The sequence below is a fragment of the Neofelis nebulosa genome, chromosome 4, assembly GCF_028018385.1.
Source record: "Neofelis nebulosa isolate mNeoNeb1 chromosome 4, mNeoNeb1.pri, whole genome shotgun sequence".
Taxonomy (NCBI): domain Eukaryota; kingdom Metazoa; phylum Chordata; class Mammalia; order Carnivora; family Felidae; genus Neofelis; species Neofelis nebulosa.
The window spans coordinates 80,730,008-80,755,043 of NC_080785.1; the positions used below are offsets into that span (position 1 = coordinate 80,730,008).

General features: G+C 37.2%; 1 protein-coding gene across 4 annotated transcripts in view; it reads left to right on the top strand.

Annotated features, from left to right (window-relative positions):
• Window positions 1-18,581, top strand: part of SEMA3D (semaphorin 3D) — a 201,247-nt gene extending 182,666 nt beyond the window's left edge. For all 4 annotated transcript variants that reach the window (XM_058725243.1, XM_058725244.1, XM_058725241.1 and 1 more), the window contains exons 17-18: window positions 6,356-6,495; window positions 14,225-18,581. In XM_058725243.1, coding sequence (XP_058581226.1) covers window positions 6,356-6,495; window positions 14,225-14,650 — 566 coding nt within the window. In that variant the 3' untranslated portion in view covers window positions 14,651-18,581. The remainder of the gene's footprint in view (window positions 1-6,355; window positions 6,496-14,224) is intronic.
• The last annotated feature ends 6,455 nt before the right edge of the window (window positions 18,582-25,036 follow it).

The window sequence follows — 25,036 nt, forward strand, 5'->3', positions numbered from 1 at the left end:
ACATCACCAGAAGCTGTCTTGTTCAGAGAAAATTTCATGGAAGATCTTGAGAGCCTGAGTATGACTGGGACAAAGTGGAGAATAAAAAGGAGTGAGTCTGATAACAGAGGGAAAGAAAATCTATAAGAGTATATTGCAAAATACCTATATGAAAAATTCCCCTCAAAATCCATGAGTATATTCCCAAAAAAATGTATAAGAATATATTCCATAGCTTTGGTTACTTTCCACTCTCAAGCTCTACCTTCAGAGGATATATGCTCACACACATGCTCAGGCACACGCATACACGCACTCAACTGGAGAAAGGAAACTGCCTTCCCTTCATCACATTGTTAGTAACCACCCCCACGTTCAATAAACAACCCAAATTTCACAACCAGTGACCCAGCAGCTTTGTAATTTAAACACAAAACAATTATTTATAATTTATAATTTATAATTTCATGATTCTGAAAAATAAGCTCTGGTCCAGAAGAGTATGTTTGACCTTGTTCTACTGCATGGGTGACTGCCTGTCGTGTCCAGTGTTTTATTTAGCAGGCGTTACCATGTGCAACCTACATGGTGTTTTATACGCACCCGCGAGATGTTTCCAGAACAGTTACAAGTATTGAGGATATACCCGTGAATGAAAAAGAAAACAGTCTGTGCATCCATGGAACTTCTGTTCAAGTTGTGTCAGGGGAGGGAACAGACGGTAAACTTAAAAAGAAGTAAAATAGATGCAATGTCAGATAGCGAGAAGTGTTGTAAAGAGAGTGATTCAAAACACAGTTCCTGCTGATGGGGGAGATAGTGACTCACCATATCCTGTTCCTGCTGTGACCAACCACACACAGTCTCTGCCAATCATCACCATCACTGCCCCAATCCATTTTTTTGTCAAGGTCTCCAGCAGTTCCTTCCTTGCCAAGTCCAATGGCCAATTTTCAGTTGTCATTTCTACTTAATGTCTAACTCCCTCCTTCTTGAAACACATTCTTCATTTGACTTCCGTGCAGTGATGTGCTAGGGCCAGTTCTTAATGGTCCCATGAGAGCTGATGGCTTATTATTTAGGAATTGCATAAGCTGGTTTTAAACTCTTAGTAGCTTGGTTCAGCCAGAGTGAGAGTTTTTACACAAAAAAGAACAAGCACTACAAATCAGGGTTTTTTGATTTGTTTTGTTTTGGTTTGGTTTGGCTTTTCCAAAGACATGGTGTCTCAGCATTCTTGGGCTTCATGCCCCCCCACCACATCCTTATGATTTTCCTCTCACTTTACAGGCTGCTCCTTCTGAGTGTTCTTAACTCTCCTTTGCATCCCACCATCTAAACATAAAATCTTTGCCTGTTCACTGCCTAACACCATCAATTTCAATACTCTCAGAGGCAATTTGCTCCCAGATTCTTAGTCCGGTTCTAAACTCTGTCTTGTGTGCCAGACGACTTGTATGCCTACCCAAGAGCTCATCTTAGATGCCTAATAAGCGTCCCAAATGATCTATGAGAAAGAATTAGTGGTGTCTTTTCCTAAACTTCATTGTTCTGCAGTGAAGACTTACCCATATTAATAAATAGCACCTCCATTCACCCAACTGCTTAGCAAAACAAAAGCAGTTAGGCATCATCTTTTTCTTTTTCTCTTTCTTCCACAGCCTAGTACCAACCTCACAATAAGTCCTTTTGGCTCTGTGGCCACCACTGCTCCTACTCTTCATCACCTCCCGATGTGCCCACTTACCCAAAGCCACCACACCTGTCCCGGAGCCGTTTATCTGGTCCTCCTGCTTCCGTTTTTTCCCCTGGTCAGTCTCCATCCCACTTAGTAGCCAGAGTAACCTTTCAGAAACTACAGTCAGATAACAGCTTCTCTTACTCAAAATCTTTCACTAGCTTCTTAGAACAATTGGTGAAAAATCCATAGCGTTTACCATGCCCTCTAGAGTCTGCTTGATCTAGTTCCTGATACTTGCTTGGATCCTCTCGTTTCACTGTTGCATGGCTCGCTCACTGGTTTCTCTTTTTCAAAAGCCCCAGTCTTGTTCCTGCCTCAGCTAGGTTTGTATTTATTTCCTCCGTACCTACCTAAAGAACTCTTATATTCAGGTGTCACACCACTTAATTTTTTTTTAATTTTTTTAATGATTATTTAGTTTTGAGAGAGAAATGGAGTGTGAGCAGAGGAGGGGCAGAGAGAGAGGGAGACACAGAATCTGAAGCAGGCTCCAGGCTCTGAACTGTCAGCACAGAGCCCGATGCGGGGCTCGAACCCACAAACCGTGAGATCATGACCTGAGGCGAAGTCAGACTTTTAACCGACTGAGCTACCCAGGTGCCCCCACACCATGTAATTTTATGCTTAAAATATTGTCTCAGGGGCACCTGGGTAGCTCAGTCGGTTATGCGTCTGACTTCGCCTCAGGTCGTGATCTCAAGGTTTGTGGGTTCGAGCCCTACATCGGGCTCTGTGCTGACAGCTAGGAGTCTGGAGCTTGATTCAGACTCTATGCCTCTCTCTGCCACTCTTGTGCTTGCCCTCTCTCTCTCTCTCTCTCTCTCTCTCTCTCTCTCTGTCTCTCTCTCAAAAATAAATAAGTGTAAAAAAATTAATTAAATGTTATTGTCTCAGAGACACCTTTTCTGACCATCCTGAGATACTTTCTCCGTGTTCTACCTCTGATTCCCTGATCTGCTTTTTTATTTGTAGTGCATAACACTGCCAAATACTATGTTCTTTAATTTATTCACTTGATGACCTTGTCCCTATCACTGGGATGTAAATTGTATCCTAGGCACAAAAGAATGTTTGCGTAATGCATGGGTAAAGGAGAGGATACTTAGCTGGATAGCATCTGAGCTTCGCTAAAAGAGCAAAGGCAAATTTTACCGTAGATGAAGTCACAATAATTACAATCAGAAAGACCTCACAGAGGTTGGGCTAGGTTTGTGACAGCTCCTATGGAATTCTATGGAATTTATGTTTACCCTGTAGACTATAAGAAGTTATCTCATGTTTCCAGGAACTGTCATTTAAATATATATATATATATATATATATATATATTTATTTATTTATATTTATATTTATATATTTATATATATAAATTTGGAAAACCTATTTGGAAAGCCAGAGACAGAAAATCAACTGTGGGCATTAAAGTAGAGATAATAAGGGTATTTAAAAACTATGTATTTGCAATCTTAAGGAATTTATTAAGTTATAATTGACAGGTAACATTATACTAGTTTCAAGTACACAACAACGTTTCAATACTTGCATACATTGTGAAACAATCACAATAGGTCTAAGTTGCATCCGTCACCATAGTTACAAAATATGCTGCAGTAAATGTGGGCAGGGCGGGGGGGGTGGGAGGTGGAATATATCTTTCCAAGTTAGGGTCTTGTTTTGTTTTGTTTTGTTTTGTTTTGTTTTGTTTTGTTTTGTTTTGTTTCAGGTAGATACCCAGAAGTGGACTCTCTAGATCCTATATTAGTTACATTTATAATTATTTGAGGAACCTCTGTACTGTTTTCCCTGGCACTAATTTACATTCCCATGAACAGTGCACAAGTGTTTCCTTTTCTCCACATCCTTGCCAACACTTGTTATTTCTTATCTTTCAGACCGTAGCCATTCTGACAGATATGAGACGATAGCTCATTGTGGTTTTGATTTGCATTTCCCTGATGATCAGTGATGCTGAGCATCTTTTCATGTACCTGATGGCCGTCTGTTACGTTCTCTTTGAAAAAAAAAAAAAAAGTTCAGTTTCTCTGCTCATTTGCAATTGGATTATTTGGGGGCTTTTGCTATTGAGTTGTATGAGTTGTTTATACATTTTTGATATTAAGGCCTTATCATATATATTATTTGCAAACATTTTCTCCCATTTGGTAGGAAGACATTTCATTTTGTTGACGATGGTCTTTGCTGTGCAGAAGCTTTTAGTTTGATGTCGTCCTTCTTATTTATTTTTGCTTGTGTTGTTTGTGTTCTGGCATCAAATTAAAAGAATCATCAATAAAATACATCAAGGAGCTTACTGCCTGAGTTTTCTTCTAGGGGTTTTATGGTTTCAAGTCTTACATTTAACACTTCCATCCATTCGGGGTTAATTTTTATGTATGGTATAAGGTAGTGGTCCTTTTTCTTTTTTCTTTTTCCTTTTTTTTTTTTTTTTTTTTTTTTTTTTTTTTGCATGTGACTGTCCAGTTTTCCTAACACCATTTGTTTAAAAGACTGTCCTTTTCCTGTTGTATATTCTGGGCTCTTTTATTGCAAAAATAATTGACTATCTATGTGTGGGTTTATTTCTGGGCTCTCTGTTCTGTTCCACTGATCTGTGTCTGTTTTTATGCCAGTACCATACTGTTTTAATTACTATAGTTTTGTTACTATGGTTTAAAACCAGGGAGCGTAAGGGATCCCATCAGAGCAGCACCCACAAAGCCTCCAGCTTTGTTCTTTTTTTCTTAAAGCTGGCTTTGGCTCTTCGGAGTCTTTTATGGTTCTGTACAAATTTTTAGAATTATTTCTTTCTCCGTGAAAAATGTGATTGGTATTTTAATAGGGATTGCATTGAATCCAAAAGTTGCTTTTAGTAGTATGGACATTTTTGTCAATATTAATTCTTTTAATCCATGAGCATGAAGTATCTTTCCATTTACTTGTGCCTTATTCAATTTCTGTCATTAATGCCTTATAGTTTGCAATGTGTGGGTGTTTCATGTCCGTAGTTAAATTCTGTAAAGTTATTAAAGTTATTAAAGTTATTCCTAGGTACTCATTCTTTTTGATGCAGTTGTAAATAAGATTGCTAAAAGTAGGAAATTTAAAACTCAAAAATGAAACAAAGATTATTGCTAACAATAAATTCATTTCCTGTCAAACGGACATAGTGATGACTTCATGTCAAAGAGTCACTGTTTTTCCTGACTTGAAAAAGTATTTCATACGATCAACTATTTCATTTTCACTAATGTATCTTTTACTAACTTGACCGATTCTTTGGCCGAATCAGTCTAATTGAGTTTCTCCCCCACTCTTGCCTCATCACCTAACAATCAGCCTGAAACCTCCCTGCTCTGTTCCTGAACTCCTTTTGCTCAGGAAAATGGCATCTGTTACTTTGAAATGATACATGCCTTTCTCTTCCATGATTGGCACTGGGGATCTTTCTGTGCATTAGGAATTTATTAACTGTGAAAATCACAGATATACTCTGTTGAATTGGCAGGGATGGTGGATATATTACAAGTTTCAAATGGAATCCACACATTTTGAAGGTTAGATGAGGTTAATTCATGATGGTGTCAGCACGCCTGACTTAATCATTGCTGGTAAAACACAAACAAGTTCAAAAGAAGTTTCTTCAAAGGCAAGCCCAACTATTGGATATATGTGCATTCATGCCATTTGCTGATAATTTTGTGTGCTTACATGTAGGATTCACAGAGGTCCCTTAAGCCTTACTCTTGGTTTATGCCTAAAATGCTAAGTAGGCCCATCTGCAGAATTGAGACATCTGAATATATGATGAAAAAGTGCATGTTTGGGCCAGGCTGAGCAGCTGTCATTTTTTATTTGATCAAATTTGAGCTACAGATCTTAGATCACACATGGGACACAGCCTTTGGCTACTCTGGATGGAATGTATTTCAGATGGTGCAGTTGATTTACGAGAATAGGGTGTCTGAAACAATGCTCCCTTAGCAGCCCATTAACTATCTTATAGCAAATGCACAGTGGGCTTAAGAATCCCTCTTTGAATAAAAGAGAACATTTTTTGGTAGATAATATGTATAAGTCCAGATTCTGAGTATTAGAGCATCTAGCTCAATATCATCAGTACAGAATTTTATCAAGTACAGACCACTGTACTTACTTTTTTGACATTAAAATTTCTTAATGTTATGTGGTCAGCTCTGTGGATCAAATCGTGATAGAATTGCTCTTTAAAGATGAAGTAAATTGCTCCTCTGGAACTATCTACAAAATGGGTTATATTTTACACAAGTTAGAAGGGGTGAATCATTAAAAGACACTAAAGTTGTATTCAGTTCAGCTCGAATAAAAAGACTCAGTGGTTAGAGTTAGATCTTATGAGTTCTTACTTTAAAAAATTGGTTGCAAATAGTTAATATATTGATGAAAGGATAAAAATTGTAATGCAGGGATAGAGTTTTAAAAATCAATCTATTAGATAATATTTGACTCTTCGGTAACAATATTATAACATGAATTTCCTCTCTCTTTAATAATGTGTATGAATCTTTTCCTCATAGCATCTGTTCTAAATCAGTCTATTTTCCCATTGCTTTTAAAATCAGGTCAAGGTTAATCTCCTATTCCATGTTTGCTTTCCAGGCATTAGTCACGAAACTGCTGATGAAAAGGTGATTTTTGGCATTGAATTTAATTCAACCTTTCTGGAATGTATACCTAAATCCCAACAAGCATCTATTAAGTGGTATATCCAGCGGTCAGGAGATGAGCATCGAGAGGAGGTAAGTTATAGTCTTCAAAGAATGCTCATCTCGAGGGAAATAGTGTAAAAGTTAAATCAAGTTTTGGTGGTGAGAAATGTTCAATGTTTAGTGCCTTATGGTGCTCTCCTCACTATTTGGGGTAAAGAGGAAAATACTAATTTATACACACTAACATGGAAGATAACAATGCTTTTGATATAAATAGGACAACTTAGGAGCGATCACCTGGGTGACTCAGTTGGTTAAGCATCCAACTCTTGATTTCGGCTCAGGTCATGATCTCATGGTTCATTAGTTCGAGCCCCGTGTTGGGCTCTGGGCTGACAGTGCAGAGCCTGCTTGGGATTCTCTTTCAGCCCCTCCCCTGCTTGCATTAATAAACTTAAAAAAAATAATAGGACAACTTAATACAGACATATTAATAAAATATATTTAAAATTAGATTGAATTTTTATAAGAAATTTACATATTTTTTCCAAATTTTCATTCTCATAGATTGTCTCTATTTTAGAGCAATTCCCTGGTCAAAAACAAGAACACATATTTTCCCCCTACGGTAGGATAAGGAGTAAATTTTGACTGTGTTTACACTTAGGCCATAATAGTGGTTTAACTATTGTGTTTAACTTAGATCATTTTGTGTTTAACTTAGATCACAAAGTGAAACAGGTTGAATATGGATACAGAAAGAAATACCTATCTTTGTCATATCAGGTGAACAAGTTGGATAACTATCTGGACGTGTACCCCTTCACTCTGGATGTGTTAAAATTAAATTAGCAAAAGGAAAAGCAGAATGGGTGTTCTCTTTATCTTTTGACTTTTTCTGTTTGAGTCTAAGACATACATATGATTGAAACATATAACAGAAATTTTGTGAGGTAGATAAATTATATACGTTGCTGAACTTAGTGAGATGACTTTGGGTAGTCTGAGAAATCCTGTATTATTATTTAGTGCCATGAAACAAAGGGTAAATGGCAAAGTTTTTATTTTCCTCTTTCAGTGCCTAAGAGAAACCAGTGACACTCAGTATAGAGTTCTAATATTCCCAATAGTAAACCAAGGATATTGTAACGAGTAATGGAATGAATTCAGGATTCAGAATTCGATATTTGATTGAATCTCAGTCCTGTGTTTGGTAATATCATTGAGCCTGTATGCGCCAGGATTTTCTAAAGTGAACGAAATAAATTCAAAAGTTACTATGAAAGTAAAATGAGAAAATACAGATGAGAATGTGAATTTCAAAGCAGCGGATTACTCACAAGTGTAAAATACACTTATAAAATTACAGATACGCGGGGCACCTGGGTGGCCCAGTCAGTTAAGTGTCAGACTCTTGGTTTAGGCTCAGATAATGATCTCACACTTTGTGAGTTCCAGCCCCACACTGGGCTCTGCACTGGTGGTGCAGAGCCTTCTGCTTATGATTCTGTCTCTCCCTCTCTCTCTGCCCTCCCCACCCCCCTTTCTCTCTCTCAAGTTTACATAACTTAAAAAAAATTGCAGATACTCTCTATCAGGAAGATGTGTGAGATAGGAAATAGCACTGGTCATGGTTTCAGCTTGACTGCTGAGGATTTATGAGCAGGTTGAGAAGTTTTCCTAACACTCAATTTCTCTGTCATATAAATAGGCAGAGCAAATGCTCTAAAATACCAGCCTCCTTGATAAGTCTATAAACATTTAAAATAATACATGTAATCGGTCAGACATTAGTAGAGAATAGTGGTTCTCAACTGCAGGCGAATTTGCTGCTAGTGTTCACATCTGGCGATATCCAGAGACGTTCTTAGTTGTCACAGCTGGATGGACGGTGGGTCGAGGGTGCTTTTGGTATCTCTTGTGGGTAGAGGTCCGGGATGATGTTAAACATTGTTCAGTTCAGAATCCCTCACAAGAAAGAGTCTTCTGGCCCCAAATCTCAGTAGTGCTGAGGCTGAGAAGCCTTGCTTCTCAGTAGAAGGACCAAGTTGATCATAAGAAATTGATGGAAAGATATGTTCTACCATTACATTAAGGTGTTAATATCTTTCTCTTCATCTGAAATCTTCAAGAACAAATGTTTTTATTAAAATGTTGACTCTACATGCTTAATACCAAGGGAATACTCCAGTGATTGTCATGTCTGATTTCTCCAATAAAACTTGGATTCTTCATCATTACTGACATACGTATATTCTAAGATTACAGCATATCCGTATTTATAATACATGTTTATTTTAAGGGCCCCATTTTTTCCAACATATATTAAAGTATTATCTGACATGGAAGTGATTATAAAACTTCGAAACATAAAGCATTAACTTTTTATCGAAGAAATATTGAATCTGAATTTTAACATGCACATTTTTAGTTACATTGTAATATTTTCCTCTTAAATGTCCCAAACCAGCAGTTTTAATTTTATAGCTAATAAAGTTTGATAATTTCTCACCAGTTAAAAGTAATTCTTTAAATATGATGCTTCTTCCATGGCAAATTTAATCTGACTTTTAAAAGACTATGGTACTCTGCTTGGGGGGGGGGGGTAGTCTCCTAGTTCTAGATATATACATTTGCCTATTCATGTTTCCATTCACATCTTTCATATTCCTGAAGAGGCAACGCATTCCTTTAATGTACCTTTTAACAGTATATCATATGGTCATGGTGGTACCATGCTCCATGAATTTTAATGGGGCAGGAATAGTGTATTTTACTTAAAAGTATGCTAGCTGTAATATTTCAACTGCTATTTTCATCTACCTTTGTAAGTAGGTAGTTACACATTGTCCAGGATATGCAGTCCTGCCTCCTGAGCTGAGGAAAGGGGCAAAATCCAGACTAGACTTGAAGCATTTTTCCCAGCAGGCTGTCTTCTGCTCCTTACCAAGAAGGTCACAGTTTGGAATCTTTCCCCACTGAAAAAAAGCCTGCGGGAGGGACTAGAATCTCCTGTGGCACAGAGCCTGTCACCAGCTTATTCTCTGCCAGGAGGAGAACATTTCCTTACTGAGTTGTTTCACAGTTGGGTGCTGTTGGGGAGGTCATGAGTCAGTTATCTGCTGACTTCCTTATAAAGCTGTTCTTGAAATTGATGATGTTTATGCTGTAAGTAGCAAGTTAATCGGCAGTCCCTGAGCTTCTGTTGAACTTTTGGGGTCTGAATGACTAGAAGAGGTAATACCTTATGCCATTTGTGGGAGTATTTTCTTTGTGTGTGTGTGTGTGTGTTTAAAAAATATTTTAAAAACATCTTCAAGTATTTGTATTTTTCCCTGCATAGGTCTTTGTTTTATTGTCGTTCTTTCTATTATAAAAGCAATATAAATGGTTTGGAAAATATAGTGACACATAGAGAATTATGAGGCCTCTAATGATGTCTATTCCAATTTTTTTTCCACTAGCCATTACACTTTGAGCAGCTTTCCTTATCATTCAATTTGAATACCATGTTTTTTCCTAGCCCTACGCCCGCCACCCTGACACCACAGTCTTCCATGATTATTCCAAGTTATTTAAATAGCACGTGTTTCCTCTTTGAAAAAAATAGTAGTCAACTTCCTGATATCTAAATCTTCCTCTGCTCTTCTGTTTTCTTAGGACATATCTTTTGAGGTAAAATAACTGAGTGAAAAGTTATCTTTATGGCTTTTGATGAGCAACTGTATATTGCTAATTTCTTGTCAAAATCACCGTATATGAATTTGCCTTCTCATACTTCATAGTTGTCAGCTTCCATTGTATTTGAAGTGCTGTACCCATCATTTGTTTAGTTAATTTATTTATTTTTATTTATTTCTAATGTTTTTATTTACTTTTGAGAGAGAGAGAGAGTGAGCAAGCATGAGTGGGGGGAGGGGCAGAGAAAGAGAGAGGGACAGAGGATTCAAGCCAACTCTGGCTGACATCAGAGAGCCCAACGTGGGGCTCGAACTCACAAACTGTGAGATCATCACCTGAGCCGAAGTCGGATGTTCAACGGACTGAGCCACCCAGGCTCCACCATTTGCTTAGTTTACATTGAAGTATTCATTAAAAATGATTTTCACAGGGGCACCTGGTTGGCTCAGTCGGTTAAGCATCCAACTTCAGCTCAGGTCATGATCTTTCGGTTCATGAGTGCGAGCCCTGCATCGGGCTCTGTGCTGACAGCTCGGAGCCTGGAGCCTGCTTCACATTCTGTGTCTCCCTCTCTCTCTGCCCCCTCCCCTGCTTGCATTCTGTCTTTCTCTCTCTCTCAAAAATAAACATTAAAAATTTTTTTAATTATTTCCACAAACTCTTTTAAACTCTATTATTGATGTGAACATTTTAATGCTATGCATAAGTAACTTATTATGTTTTATGTCTCTAAAATGTGTGTTCCTTACATAAAAGAGTTTTATATTTTACATAGACAAATCTATAGATTTATATCTCGATGATGTCTCACTTATGATGCTTAGAAACTCCTTCCCTAACGAAACAGCAAATATATATTTTCCTAGTTATTACCATTTTATTCTTACCATTGCAGTTTGCATTTTATATTTACATTTACTATAAGACACCAGATTAATCTAGGGGCTAGTGATGTATAAATTCCATTTTTTTTTCTTTCAAAGAACAAATTAATTGCCTCAGAACTATTTTTAAGTAAGTCTTCCTTCTATGTTTGTTGCAGAAAAGAGATATTCTTGAAGGCCTAGTCACTTCGAAGACACATGCCATGCTTTAGCTATGAGAGATTTGACAGGCAAATTATCTGCAAGGGAATTACCATTAGGCCGCTATTATTGGAGAGCAGAGTCCCTGACCTTTACCTGCTGCTTCATACCTAAATGTCCTTTGTCCCTCTCCACGCTACTCTTCTCGTGTTAAATGAATTGCCCTTCACTGAAGATCTACATTTAATAATGCCAAATATATTATCCTTGTTCACATTAGGCAAATGGATAGTCGACCCCAGTTCAAGCGTGGTTTTGATTTAGCGGAGCAGTTTTTACTTATCACTCTTAGAGTGGAGAAAATTCCATGAGTTTAAATCAGAGGCCAGAGATTACATTATCTCTTTGTAAAGGAGCTGAATTTTCTAAATGGACTGTGCTGACATCTCACTGTGGAGATACAGCCTGCGTAATGCATCCTGTTCCAGGATGGAAGGCAAGCAGTACAGAGAAGGAGAACGTGACGCAGACAAATGTGAATCAGCCGCTTAATTTCTGGGTCGCAGCTTCCTGTCTCTAGATAGCAAAAAAACCCTATGAAAATATAGCAATTCCAACTGTATTTTATTAGAAATACTATTTCAATCAAGGCATGTTTTTGAAAATTGACAAAGAAAAAACACTTAAATGATCTAATAAACGTTAGATAAATCCAGAAAGAAATTTATTAAAGTGCATTTTATATCTATAGGTCAAAAGAGAAAAAAAAAAGAAAGATTAAGCATTCCATGGAAGAAAGAAAAGGGAAGGATCACACTGGACTAAGGAAATGCCAGGTGTTTATGAAACTCTGAGTCCAGTAGGGACAGACATAGAAGGAGGGAAGGGAGCTGGACTTCAGAGTTAAACAAATAAACAGGATACAAAAAGAGAACAGCAGAGATAATGAAGTGTTACATCATATGTGCGAAATCAAAGTCATAATTTCTTCCTGTCAGGAGATTAAAGAGAACAATAAAAAGTAGTGAGTCAGAGCTGTGACAGCTCTCTAAAAGCCACATTAAGCGCAGCTTAAACATTAGCAAGAGTTCCAGTTATGAAATCTAGAGATGAACTGAAACTGAAGTCACCCACCTTGACTGTCATGCTAATAACCACAGGCCATTTTCTATTAAGAGGAAATTACAAAAAATAAAAGCCTCAGAACATCACCTCTCCAGCTTTCCAGTGACAGTGCAGTAGTCTATAATGTTGCTAATAATACCTCACACTTTAACCTTCCAAGAGCTTTACTCTTAACCCCCCAAATACACCATATGCTCTGTCACCAACTTGATAAATGGAAGCCCCATCGGAGAAGATAAATGAGTAATCATAGGAAGCAGAGTCGGCAGATAAGTACCAGATCCTAGGCTTTGGAGTCAGAATTTTGTGATCTAAGATATATTTAAAATTTGAAGAATAATTCCTACAGGAAAATTATTTAAAGGAAAACGTGTACATAATGTGTTAAATTTGAGATTAGTATTTCTGCTTTCGAATCCTACCAATTCAAGTTCACATTTGTTATTTTAGGCATGAGACTCCCCCGTTTCTGAGAATGTAAGTGAATGACAACAGCGTTTTTAAATGCCTGGGCCTTTAGAGTAAGTCCATTAAGAAAAAAAAAAAAAAATAGTACACACAAGAATCATCAAATGGGAAAAGTTAAGGGAAACAAACAAACAAAACCCTGACGGTGTGGATTCAGTGTAGAACGAAGGCAGCCTGGAGACCATTCAGCTTCATTAACCAGGGATCTGGGCTGTGACCTGCCTTTGGCCTCGCGTGGTACCCCGCCAGCTGCACTTCTCTGGCACAGAGGGTGGTTGGCTATATACTTGTTAGTTAACTGGGCTGGTAGCCAGAGATGTTTCTTTTCCTTTGCTCATATTTCCACAATTGGAGGGACTTTTTCCTACATATTTTTCACATAAAGATGCAGTGTATAATCCACCCACTGTGAATAAATTTAATTTAGCCGTCTTTATGCCTCCTTGATTTCCATCCACTAAAAGTCTACAATTCAGGGACAGATGTGTAAACTGGGAAATCTTCCAGACTTCTTTGTTGTTGTTGTTATTCTACTTAGTGCCGAGCCACTCAACAATATTCCACATGAAACAGGGCTCTTGTGTCGGTAAACATGCCCCCAGTTATATTGAAGGTAGATTTGCTATTCACACCGGGTTGGGGGCCAGGCAAGCCTAAATGCTTGAATTGTCTTCTAGTGCTGTTGCTTCAAAGGGTAAAGGGCATCATGTTTCAGGAGGGGTTCTTTTTTGTTCATTGAGTTTTCTCACACTTGAAATCACATTACTAGGTCATAGTATACCGAGGTATGGCAAATATTTCCACAAATGACATAATCTAAAGTATCACATATACACACAGTATCAAAATTCAATCCATAGTAAAAAGGGAAATTCAGCTTTAAATGTTGCTAACCTTCTGACGATGGTCCTACTCAGTTACAGCTCTAACATCCCAAAAGCTGTATCCATGCTTTTCCCCTAGACTTTTAACAAATCGCCACTTACGGTCTCCATATGCTGCTCAGCTCACTTACTGGGTGATATCCAGAAGACAGAGTGAATTCCTTTTGGAATCCTTGTTCTATTTCTACTTCACAGGTAGTAGCATGTGCTAAAATCCCTCTTTCTGCACGATGACTGTCAGTGTCCCGTTCTGGCTCAGAAATTCAGATACCAATTGGTGTTTTTAATATCCCACTTGGTACGTGAAATTTCTGTAAAGATGGTCGGTTGTGAGTTTCCAGTTTTACTTCATTGTTTTTTATAGCTTTCATTCCTACCTGTGGACTGGGAGAAAAACGAACTATGTTCCAAAGGTTTAGTTAGATAATAATGAGATGCAAACCTGCATCTTTGGGGGCTGTTACTTTTGTGGAATTTGTCACTGTCTTCCACTGTGGCTGGTAATATTATGCTTGATGACAGGGAGACAGGAATAGATCTCTTAGGTTCATCTGACTAAACCTAGGGAGCCTCTGTTCATGTGCTCATAGCCCTCTCTGCTTTTCATTTATTACCTCCATTTTTCCAATTCTGCAGTTGAAACCTGATGAAAGGATCATCAAAACAGAATACGGGCTACTGATTCGAAGTTTGCAGAAGAAGGACTCTGGGATGTATTACTGCAAAGCCCAGGAGCACACTTTTATCCACACCATAGTGAAGCTGACTTTGAATGTCATTGAGAGTGAACAGATGGAAAATACCCAGAGGGCAGAGCACGAGGAGGGGCAGGTCAAGGATCTGTTGGCCGAGTCACGGTTGAGATACAAAGACTACATCCAGATCCTTAGCAGCCCAAACTTCAGCCTCGACCAGTACTGCGAACAGATGTGGCACAGGGAGAAGCGGAGACAGCGAACCAAGGGCGGCCCCAAGTGGAAGCACATGCAGGAGATGAAGAAGAAACGAAATCGAAGGCATCACAGAGACCTGGATGAGCTTCCGAGAGCCATGGACACGTAGTTTTTTCTTTAATTTAAAGAAAAGAATGCTTTACCTGCAAAAATAGCATCTTCTGTTTTGTACACCCCATATACGAACTCATGAGAGCTTTCCACGGAGTTGTGCTAAGGCAAAGGACCCAAGAACGATAATCTGAATAAGACTATATGTGGTGAATATGGCATAGCGAGGGCAAATAATTCACCTGAACCGGTTTTCCGAGAACTAAACATGTACCTGCAAAGTAGTAAAATTAGCCTCGAAATAGGGGCTTCCCATTTGTAAATGTTTTATGTCCTGAGTTTTTGAATTTGTTATGTCATGTAAATACCTGAGGTCAGCAAGCATCAAATTTTATATTGTCATCAGGTGCTTTATTTCCCTTGCATGGACGTTAAGGATGGAGTTGACCATGCAGTTGTGCTATATATATGTTCTTATGAACAGATATATCAATTCTGCTCTAGAACTGGCTACTACACGGTAGGAATTGGAAGACACAAATGCACACAGCCCACACTATCAACAGGATCTTTCCCGGTTCACTCTTGGTTCATGGTTTAGGAGTTTGGAGAGGTGCATTATTTCAAACTACAGAGGTTACGTTCGTTGTACTGCAGTGTGATTTACTGAAGGTATAAATGCTCCTCCCAGCATTCCTTATGACTTGTCAGGAGTAACAGGTTCGTGGAGAGAAGTTAGTGCTCGGTTATGTGTTTTTAGAATATATGCTGAGCTTTACAGGGACGGAATGCTTCATAAATATTTTAATAAGACATGGGAAAACATTTTAATAAGGGAAACACCATGATGTATACTGCATCCTAATGGGAAGGCATACAGATGGGATTTGTTAAGAGACAGAAAGAAAGACAGCCATAAATTCTGGCTTTGGGGAAAACTCATATCCCCATAAAAAGGAAGAACAATCACAAATAAAATGGGCGAAATGTAATGTAGCTTTGGTCACCAGAGTATAAGTAGCTGCCAATTTGTAATCCATCTGTTAAAAAAATTCTACATTATAACAAACTGCTAGCGAAAGTCTGAGGAAAAGTAAATTTTCTAAAAGATCATGGGAAGAATGAACACAGATTTATTTACAACCAATGGGATTTGAGTAGTACTTCCTCTCTTTTTTTCTAAAATTTCATTGTACTCTGTAAATTATTTCCATTTACTGCCTTTATTCTCTCCTGAATATTGGATTATTGGATATTATTTGAGTGAATAGGAAAATAACAATATATGCATATAGAGAGAGATAGAATTAGGTAGACTAGAGTGGTGGGGAGTGGGGATATATATTTGTTGAATAACAGAACAAATGCAAAAATTTTGACAACGGAAAGGGTTAAATTAACTCTTTGACATCTTTTCTTCACACAATCTTTTTGCATTTCTGAGATTATATGCTGTAATTCAAGTAACATTGCTTTCGTAATTTAATAATAAATAAGCCTAATGCATGTAAAGAAACCGAACTCGCAGCATTAACCTAAACATTTTTCATATTTTGTTAGCACTTTCGAATGTTTCCAATTCGACTTTCCCTCTCTGCATACGTATGGTATGTTTCCTGCCTGTGGAAGCAGGACTCACCTTTCCTTCTTGGAACACAAAACCCTTAGCCTTCTTCTGTTTAGCCTCTTCACGCCCTTTTTAGTGTGAAATGAAAAATTAGTCACTTCCTCACATGGAAGGCAGCCTTTCAGAAAACTGAATAGCAGACATTGCTCGTTTATCATGCATGCTGCATATCTTGAAAGAAGAGCCTCTGAGAACCTGTGTGGTTAAAGGGCACCTTATTAGAGTTCAGTGTCATGTCTGTGACTGACTCGATGTTCAGAACATTCAATCTTACGTTCATTTTATTTGTCTTGCTTACCTATGTCAAAGTAGTCACACTGCTATGTGAGGTTAAGTACCTCTTTTGAAATGATACCGTAAATATTTGTAGGTGTTTCACTATACAGAAAGCTTAAATAAGTTTTTGTTTGTTTGTTTGTTTGTTTGTTTTTAAGGTGAACCAGACACAAACACTCTTTAAAAGTAATGCATAAGAAAGCTGTAGGGAGATCAGGCTAATTGAATATCGTAATGAGAGTGTCTGTAACTTTGGATTCGCTGGGTCTAAATGTTGCAGGAACTCATAGCAAGCTCAAAGCAAATAAATGGGAGCCTGTTTTATTTTTAAGATTTCCTGTATATCAGACAGTCATGATCAAAGCAGAGATGGCTTTGGGAAAATTACATGAAGCTCAAATGTTAGGATTGACTTCTGTAATAAATTTGGTTTTCATCAAAATACGAATGTTCAGGCCATTTTTTAATTGCTCCTTTTTAATCTTAATTATTTAGATAAAGTTTGGGCAACTTCTTTTACCCTACAGCTAATATTTGGGCTGCTTTAGATCTAAAACATTAACTTATGGTAATTGCTTAAAATGTATTTGAAATATTGAGTAAATATTGAGTGAAACAAAAAGTCATAGAATAAAAAAATATGGACAAAGATTTATGTGTATTTGTAAAGATAGAGGACATCTAAGCTACATTGAATTTTTAACCTTTTAATTGCCTGGAACACTTAAGACAGTGTGAATGTATTAAGTCTAGGGCTGAGACACAATATATACTTCCTCACCACTGAAGGTTTTACCAAAATTTCCTTGAAATAATGAAAACTAAAATTATAGTCATAGTTTCAAAAATGTTTGCTAAGAAATCAGCTATCTATGGAGAGGTCTTAAAATGTCTGCTTATTCTTGGTTTCATATTTTTCTCCCCTGTTTTGAATACATATGTCTTTAACTTGCATATTCTTGCCTGCACTTCATCCCATCTATTTATGCTGCTAAATGGAATTCTGCCTTTCTGCATACATTTACATTCAATTCATTGGGAATTTTGAGAGTTTGCTTAGAAATGAATAGTAATTAATTTATGTAGAAGCTTTTTTTCCTCCAAAGAGCTCAAAGCACAACATTCATATTACTGAATAAACATTTTGGAAAACCAACCAAATTACTTAAGAGATGGAAAAGTAGTCAGAGAAATTCAGAAATTTGCAAAAGCTACAACAGTAGAGGAATCATAATCTATACCAAATCTCACCAATGTTTGGCTAACTGATGCTCATTTTCAATATGCTACCTGCAAAATTGTCTTACTCTTGAATTCTGCCTTTGGTCAATATTTCAGTTCTTTTATGCTATTAAGTTTTGTTCCTGCTGAATTGTATAGACTCAATTAAAAACTGAGTTTACAGTGGCCAGTGACTGTTTTTCAACATTATCAAAACTAAACTTTCAAAGTTTTATGTTAACCACATGTCCACAGAATATTAAGTTGAATAAGAACAATAATTAGACACTGGTATTTTAAACTTAAATATAAGCTATATTTCATATATATAATAAATACAAATGAAAATCAAAACTGAAATGGCTTCTCTTTAGAATGTTACATTTGTCTCAGACAACATGTTGGAAAAGTGATTAGCCTTACTGGGAATGGATAGTTTAGAAAAAAGTGATATTTGAAATGTTTTTATAGAAAGATGTATTTTTCTCAGTAAATGACCACAACATTTTAATAATTTAGCTTACAAGTGAGGTTAAAAAACAAGATTTAAAATTCCAATATTGACAGTGCAAAGATAGGAATATGCACATGAATTATACCTCTCATTTAAATATTTTGTAGTGTAAATTATTTATGGTAAGTTTGAGATAGAGGATTTTTTGGGAAAGGGCAAAAATCTATCAGCTAGTCATGTAATTTAATTCTGGTATTGTAAGTGGTTACCAATCAATTTTCAATTACAGTTTTGCTATTTTGAAAGAACTGTAGTCTTGTAATCTAAAATAATTGAAAATTGTCAAATGTATATTTTGGTTGTATTATATAATAAAACACAAGCATTAGTGTTCTATGGTTATAAACAGAATGTTGGTTTGTGTGCAAGTTTTGTTTTCAAACCCTAAACATGGTAACCGAAATTTATGCAGGGAATTGCATTAAGAATAAGTGTCTCTCCCCAATTAATACAATTATGTAGCTACCCTTTACTGTGATCTAAATTTAGACTTTGGCAGACTGACATAAACATTACTACCCGAAGTAACTACTTTTAAGACTTCCAGTGATCACCTTATACATAAAATTTGAAAATACTCACCTATATGTTCAGCCCTATGACTATAATTTATTAAAGGAGTAAGCCGAGGTTTTTGGTTTTTGTCTTATAAAGAAACATCTTGAATTTCTTTTAGAGAATATTCTATTTCTGGTCAATTTGGTACATTTGTGAAGGATAGTTTATATTTTCAAGCAGATAATATATAATACCCCCCAACCCAGTTATGAAATAAATTGTAGAGATATTGTACAGAAAAATGTCAGGTTTTCTGTGTGCTCTGACAATCTTCAAACATGAGTGTTTACAGTAATGTATAATCCTTGAATGAAAAAAAATTATATATTGGCATTCTTAGTAGAACGTTAGTAGGATCATGTCCAAGTCATTAATATAAATAGAATATAATACAAGCTCAGTCACTGAGACAATTCCAGTTGTATTTGTTTGAATATAGAAAAGTGCTTGGGGCGCCTGGGTGGCGCAGTCGGTTAAGCGTCCGACTTCAGCCAGGTCACGATCTCGCGGTCTGTGAGTTCGAGCCCCGCGTCAGGCTCTGGGCTGATGGCTCGGAGCCTGGAGCCTGTTTCCGATTCTGTGTCTCCCTCTCTCTCTGCCCCTCCCCCGTTCATGCTCAGTCTCTCTCTGTCCCAAAAATAAATAAAAAACGTTGAAAAAAAAAATTAAAAAAAAAAAAAAAAAAAAAAAAGAAAAGTGCTTGAGTGGGGCGCCTGGGTGGCTCTGTGGGCTGAGCATCTGACTTCAGCTCAGGTCATGACCTCACAGTTTGTGAGTTCGAGCCCTGCGTCAGGCTCTGTGCTGACAGCTCAAAGCCTGGAACCTGCTTCAGATTCTGTTTCTCCCTCTCTCTCTGCCCCATCTCCACTCATGCTCTGTCTCTCTCTGTCTTAAAAATAAATAAAACATTAAAAAAAATTAAAAAAAAAAGAAAAGTGCTTGAGTAATTCTCAAGACAAGAGAAACAAGAGTTGAACATTTAAGTTGAGAAGTAAAAGCATCTATAACCATGTAACTTGTTACCTGCATTAACAATTTTTCTAGTCCAGGGAAAAGTCTTGCCCAGGAAGATGGAGCTGCATATAACTTTACTGTTTCTTTCAGAAGTTGATACACTTTTCCTTGGTGTATATATTGGTACAAAGGCACATCTTGGAGAATGTTTGGGTGTACCCAATTAGGTTTAAAAAGCACATGTTCCAAGAACCAGCTTTTCACAATTACATACGTACCCTTGAGAGCCTTTTCCACACGTGCAATAGACATTTTTAAAAATAGTTATTCTAGAATTAGTTATAATAGAAAAAAGGAGAACAATCTATTTTCTACAAAAAGAGAATGGATAAATTGAAGTGTGGTCACTAAATGGAGACAGAAATTTAAATGAAAAAATTGTCTGTGTGTATCAACATAGAAAAATCTCAGAAACACTGTTAAATGAGCAAAGTCAAGGAGCGTAGGAATGCAAGCAGAATTACACTGGATATCAAGTTTAAAGAAGCAAATGATACTGCTTATGGATACATACATTCATATATAAGTAGTAAACATATGAAAAAACACTTCTGGAAAAGTTAAACACCAAATTTAAATAGATTTTCCTCCAAGAAACAAGAGAAAGAGGATATAGGGAGCTACAACTGTTTCAATAATGCTTTGCTTTCTTAAACAACATGTCTAAGCCCAATGTTATATTTACATTACATATATTTGTAGGAACTAGTATATTTAAATGTTAATAATTGACGAAGTTGGGCATTGGATTGCGGTTTAAATATATTACTCTCAATACAATTCTGTGTGCTTGAAATATTTCACAATAAAAAGTAAATTAAGGATCTAAATCTCACAGTACAAATTATTCAATAATAGATTCTAAAGAGGGAGGGAAAGAGAGAAGAGAATCAGATATAGAAATATTAGATATTCAGCCATCATAGTAGATGCAGCTTTCCAGCTCCAGGTACTCTTACATTACGGACTTTCTTGGACACCCTGATTATTTTTAAAAAACGTGACAGCTAGGACCTTGGTTGGCCTCAGGGACCCGCGGATAATGTCTAGTTTTCAAAGCAACACCTTATTGTTATGGAAATGCCTAAGGCATCTAGGATATGGAACTATATGCTTAATATGCCAAAAAGACTCCAAACAGCTGAGTTGGCCTTTCTTGGATTGGACACTGTTCAAGGTTGATATTTAAAATATAGAGTTCCTTCTTTCTGGCTTGCATATCAAAATTATAAACCAGCTTACACCCTTTAGGTAACTGAAGAAGAAAGAGAAATATTTATATCTTGCAAAATGTCTTTAAATGGTCCCACAAATCATTATTTTCTGTAGAAAGATTTTATATTGATATAACTTGCCTTTTTAATTTACTATGGATGTTTTGTTTATGTGTAGAGATCGGCCAAAATTTAGCCCAACATTTTTGCCCTTTACCTATTCTCAATTTCATTGGGTCCTGTTAGTGAGGGATGTGTGTATTTAAATACGTAATCGCAGGAGTATTTGGGGGTATATTCAGAGAGTATTAATTTAAAGTACGTCAACCTGAATAAGAAGAGAATAAAACCAATTTACCAGATGGGAAGTTATCATTTAGAATCAGGAAAAGGACTGCTTCATGGGCCCTATCCCTCTAAGCTTTTAATATATTGAAACAAGTACGATTGTGTAATTATCTTCAATTATTCAATTGTGTTATAAATGTAGCCCTTTCATACAGATCATTTTGACTACGGGAAACAAATAAAAAATTAGAGTCACCTGTTGTAATTTGTGTTGTTCCTCTAGTCTTAATTGATATTTGGAAGCGGTCTTAGGCTTCAGGGGCCACAGGCAAAGTTAAGAGTGAGAATTACCGTAACTTACTCCTGTGTGAAAACCATAGAAAGCTGGACAAGAAGGCAAAGGGCTGATTATTAGGAACTTTACGATTCACACGAGATAGAGATTTCATCCTGTGGCCAGGGGGAGAACTTTGGTATTTTTAAGCAGAGAAATGACAGAATGGTATCTCCATTAAATTTGCATATGAGAAATCAACGTAAAGTGAAAAATGACCTCTTGATTTCCATGCGTTGCAACTGGGTGGATGACAGTTTAAAAAAAAAAAAAGAGAGAGAGAGAGATAGTAGTCCGCACCCCCACTTTCCCTGGTTTTAATTACCCTGCTCAACAGCTATTCAGAAGTAGAGGATCCTCCTTCTGACCCACCGGCAGGTCACTTGTAGCCAAACGCTGCGTCACAACGCATGTCTCCTTCACCTCACTACACCTGTTCCCGCGGGCGTGTTGCCGTCTCCCGTCGTCACGAGAAGGGTAAGTACAGTCCAATAAGATACTTAGACCACATTCACATAACTTTTGTTACAGTAGATCGTTACAATTGCTCTATTTTATTAATTTGTGCTGTTCATCTCTTACTGCGCCCAATTTATAAACTAAACTTTATCATAGGGATGCATGTAGAGAAAATAAGAACAGTGTACGTGACGTTCAGTAGTATCTGTGTGTTCAGGCATCCACCGGCGGTCTTGGAACCTATCCCTCACAGAGAAGGGGGGTGGTCACTGAAAAGGTTAGGGTGGAGGTCGTGGTTTCAACATTAAACACCGAGTTTGGGATGATTTGAAAGAGTGTCGGGTAGGCAGTTTGAAACATGGGCTTGGTGCTCAGAAGTGAAAGCTGGGATTATTTGGTGGTCATGGTCGTAGAGGACGGAAGCAAGGCAACCGGGAATGCAGTGAACATAAGCAGACCTGGGTGGTCAACTTGGAGCCTACATTAGTGTGTGTCTCCTGATGTGAACTTGTCACTAATTTGTCTGTATCTTAATGAGATATCTCTCAGGTATCAAAAAGCTTACAGAATTACGGATTTTCCTTGTTTCTCCCCCCAGAAACTAAACTGCTTGAGGACAAAGTCTGTATTCTTAGTATTTAGCAGCCTTTAGCAACTGAAAAAGAGTTAAACAAGTGTTGTGAAACAACCAAAGAGTTTTCCTCAAAATTATTATGATTCTTTATTTAAGGAACTGGTAAGAAAAAAATTCCACCAAATGGAAGCATTTTTAAAAATTCCTACCCCATGTGCTTCTTTTTAAATCAAATTGGTAAATTGATGAAGGCCCATTTTCATTTTGAATGTTCCTCTGTTTTAAACAGCAATTACAAACTGGTGTTGGGTTTTTTTCTTTGATTCAGGTGGACTCAATGCCACAAACTACGAGATTTAAACTGATAGAAAGAAGGTCCATATAATTTGTGATGGATGGTTTGTTTAAGCGCAAGGACTTTAAAGAGGTCTTTAAAGAAAACTTGAAAGGTTTAAATCCATAGCGTAGTCAAGAATATAGATTTCTCTGACAGAAATTCTTTGGTAAATAGCATTTTATTTTTGCCATAGTATTTTCCTGTTTGATTTACATGAAAGGGCATCTAAGCATTAAATGAAATCTTCTTGGGAAAACATTCTACTAGACCTTTAATATCAAGTGCTGAATGAAAGCAAACCAAAGTTTTAACATTGTTTCTTTATCCATTTTGGCCCCTGTTTATATTGTCTAAAAATGTGACTGAGTTAGGTATACTGGCTACATTTACACTTTATCTCTTAAACAGCAAAGTAAGTTTCTGTCACTTAGAATTATTAAGATGCATTACTTAAGATGCATTATGAATTTTTAAAAGTGAAATACTGACATATGAAAGTTTTGATTTTATTTTGTTAATGTTTTATTTATTTTTAAGAGAGAGAGAGAGAGAGAGAGAGAGAGAACCAGGAGGGAGGGTCAGAGAGAGAGGAAGACACAGAATCTGAAGCAGGCTCCAGGCTCTGAGCTGTCAGTGCAGATCCCAGTGTGAGGCTGGAACTCACGAACTGTGAGATCATGACTGGACCAGAACTCAGACGCTTAATCAACTGAGCCACCCAGATGCCCTAAGAGTTTTGATTTTAATTTGAATCCAGGAAGATGTATGTAATTTGCAAAAAACAGCTCTTAAATTTCCCATGCCTGAAAAAAAAAACAACCCCCCCCCAAAAAAAGAAAGGATTCCTAGCTTTAGCAAGAACTATTTCCTTTCTCTGTGATTATATAAAAACAAAAACAATGAACTACAGCCCTCTCTTTTGGACATAATACAAATTAAAGCTATTTGTAAATGTATTTATTTTATAAATCAAGCGTACAAATGATCTAAGTAACAAAAATATAAAAGTAATTATTTTTGAGTATGTAGAGACTCTGTTGTCTGAGATTTATATGATATAGATGTATATCTGAGGAATCTAAACACGAACTCCACACCACACACATTTAGACAACTGTCAATTGTTTTCCACTGTTTCTTACTGAGAGAGCTACTAACATGGGTAAGTGGTTTGTGGTACCTCTTGCCAAGATGGTGAATTGGATAAGGTTCCAGTTTATCCCTTTTCGTGTCAATATAATGGTGTGAGGGGAGATGGGGACCAAAGGGAAATAAGAGTGTGTTCTACTCGTCTCTTTCTGGTGGGGAGATAAAGATAAGCGTAAGGAATCAGTAACAGTGAATTGGCAGGATCGTATGTCTTAAGTTAAAGAAAACCTCTATAGAAATTAAAACAAAACAAAACAAAAAAACTAGGCTCAATTCCAAATTTAACATGGGCAAGAGGGGATTATTGTTAAGAAATAGAGTGAGGGCCAGTCGAAAGAAAATTACTAAGAGGAAACATCATGGATAAGAGGGGATTCTGGTTAAACCAACTTAACAGGATTCTTGAGGAAGTCAGCCCTGGGTAATGAGATAACATCTAGGGATGGTGAAGGATGAGGAAATGATCGGATATCAAGGGTAATCAGACATTGAGGGTGGGGGATCCTGGATAAACTGACTTGACAAGATTCTTTTAAAACTGGGCGATGCAGGTCCTACAGGATGGACTCTGAAGCCCAAGATCAAAGTCTAGTTGAGAAGAGGGTTTAGAGGGGCCTAACTAAAGTTGGGTGAAGGAGAGAGTCTTTGTCAGTTTGACATCCCAAGGCCCAAGAAGGGGGGTAGTGGTAGAGGATGGAATACAGATGTGCAGCCTCGGGTTTTCACATGTGTATGCTAGGGGCCCCTTGAAGGTCAGGAAGCAAATAGAGTGACTCATGGGACTGATGCCTATGCATCCATTTACACTCTTGTTCCAGCTCTGCAAATATAATGGACTACCCTAGATTTGGGGATAAGATACACAAAGAGAGTGGACTT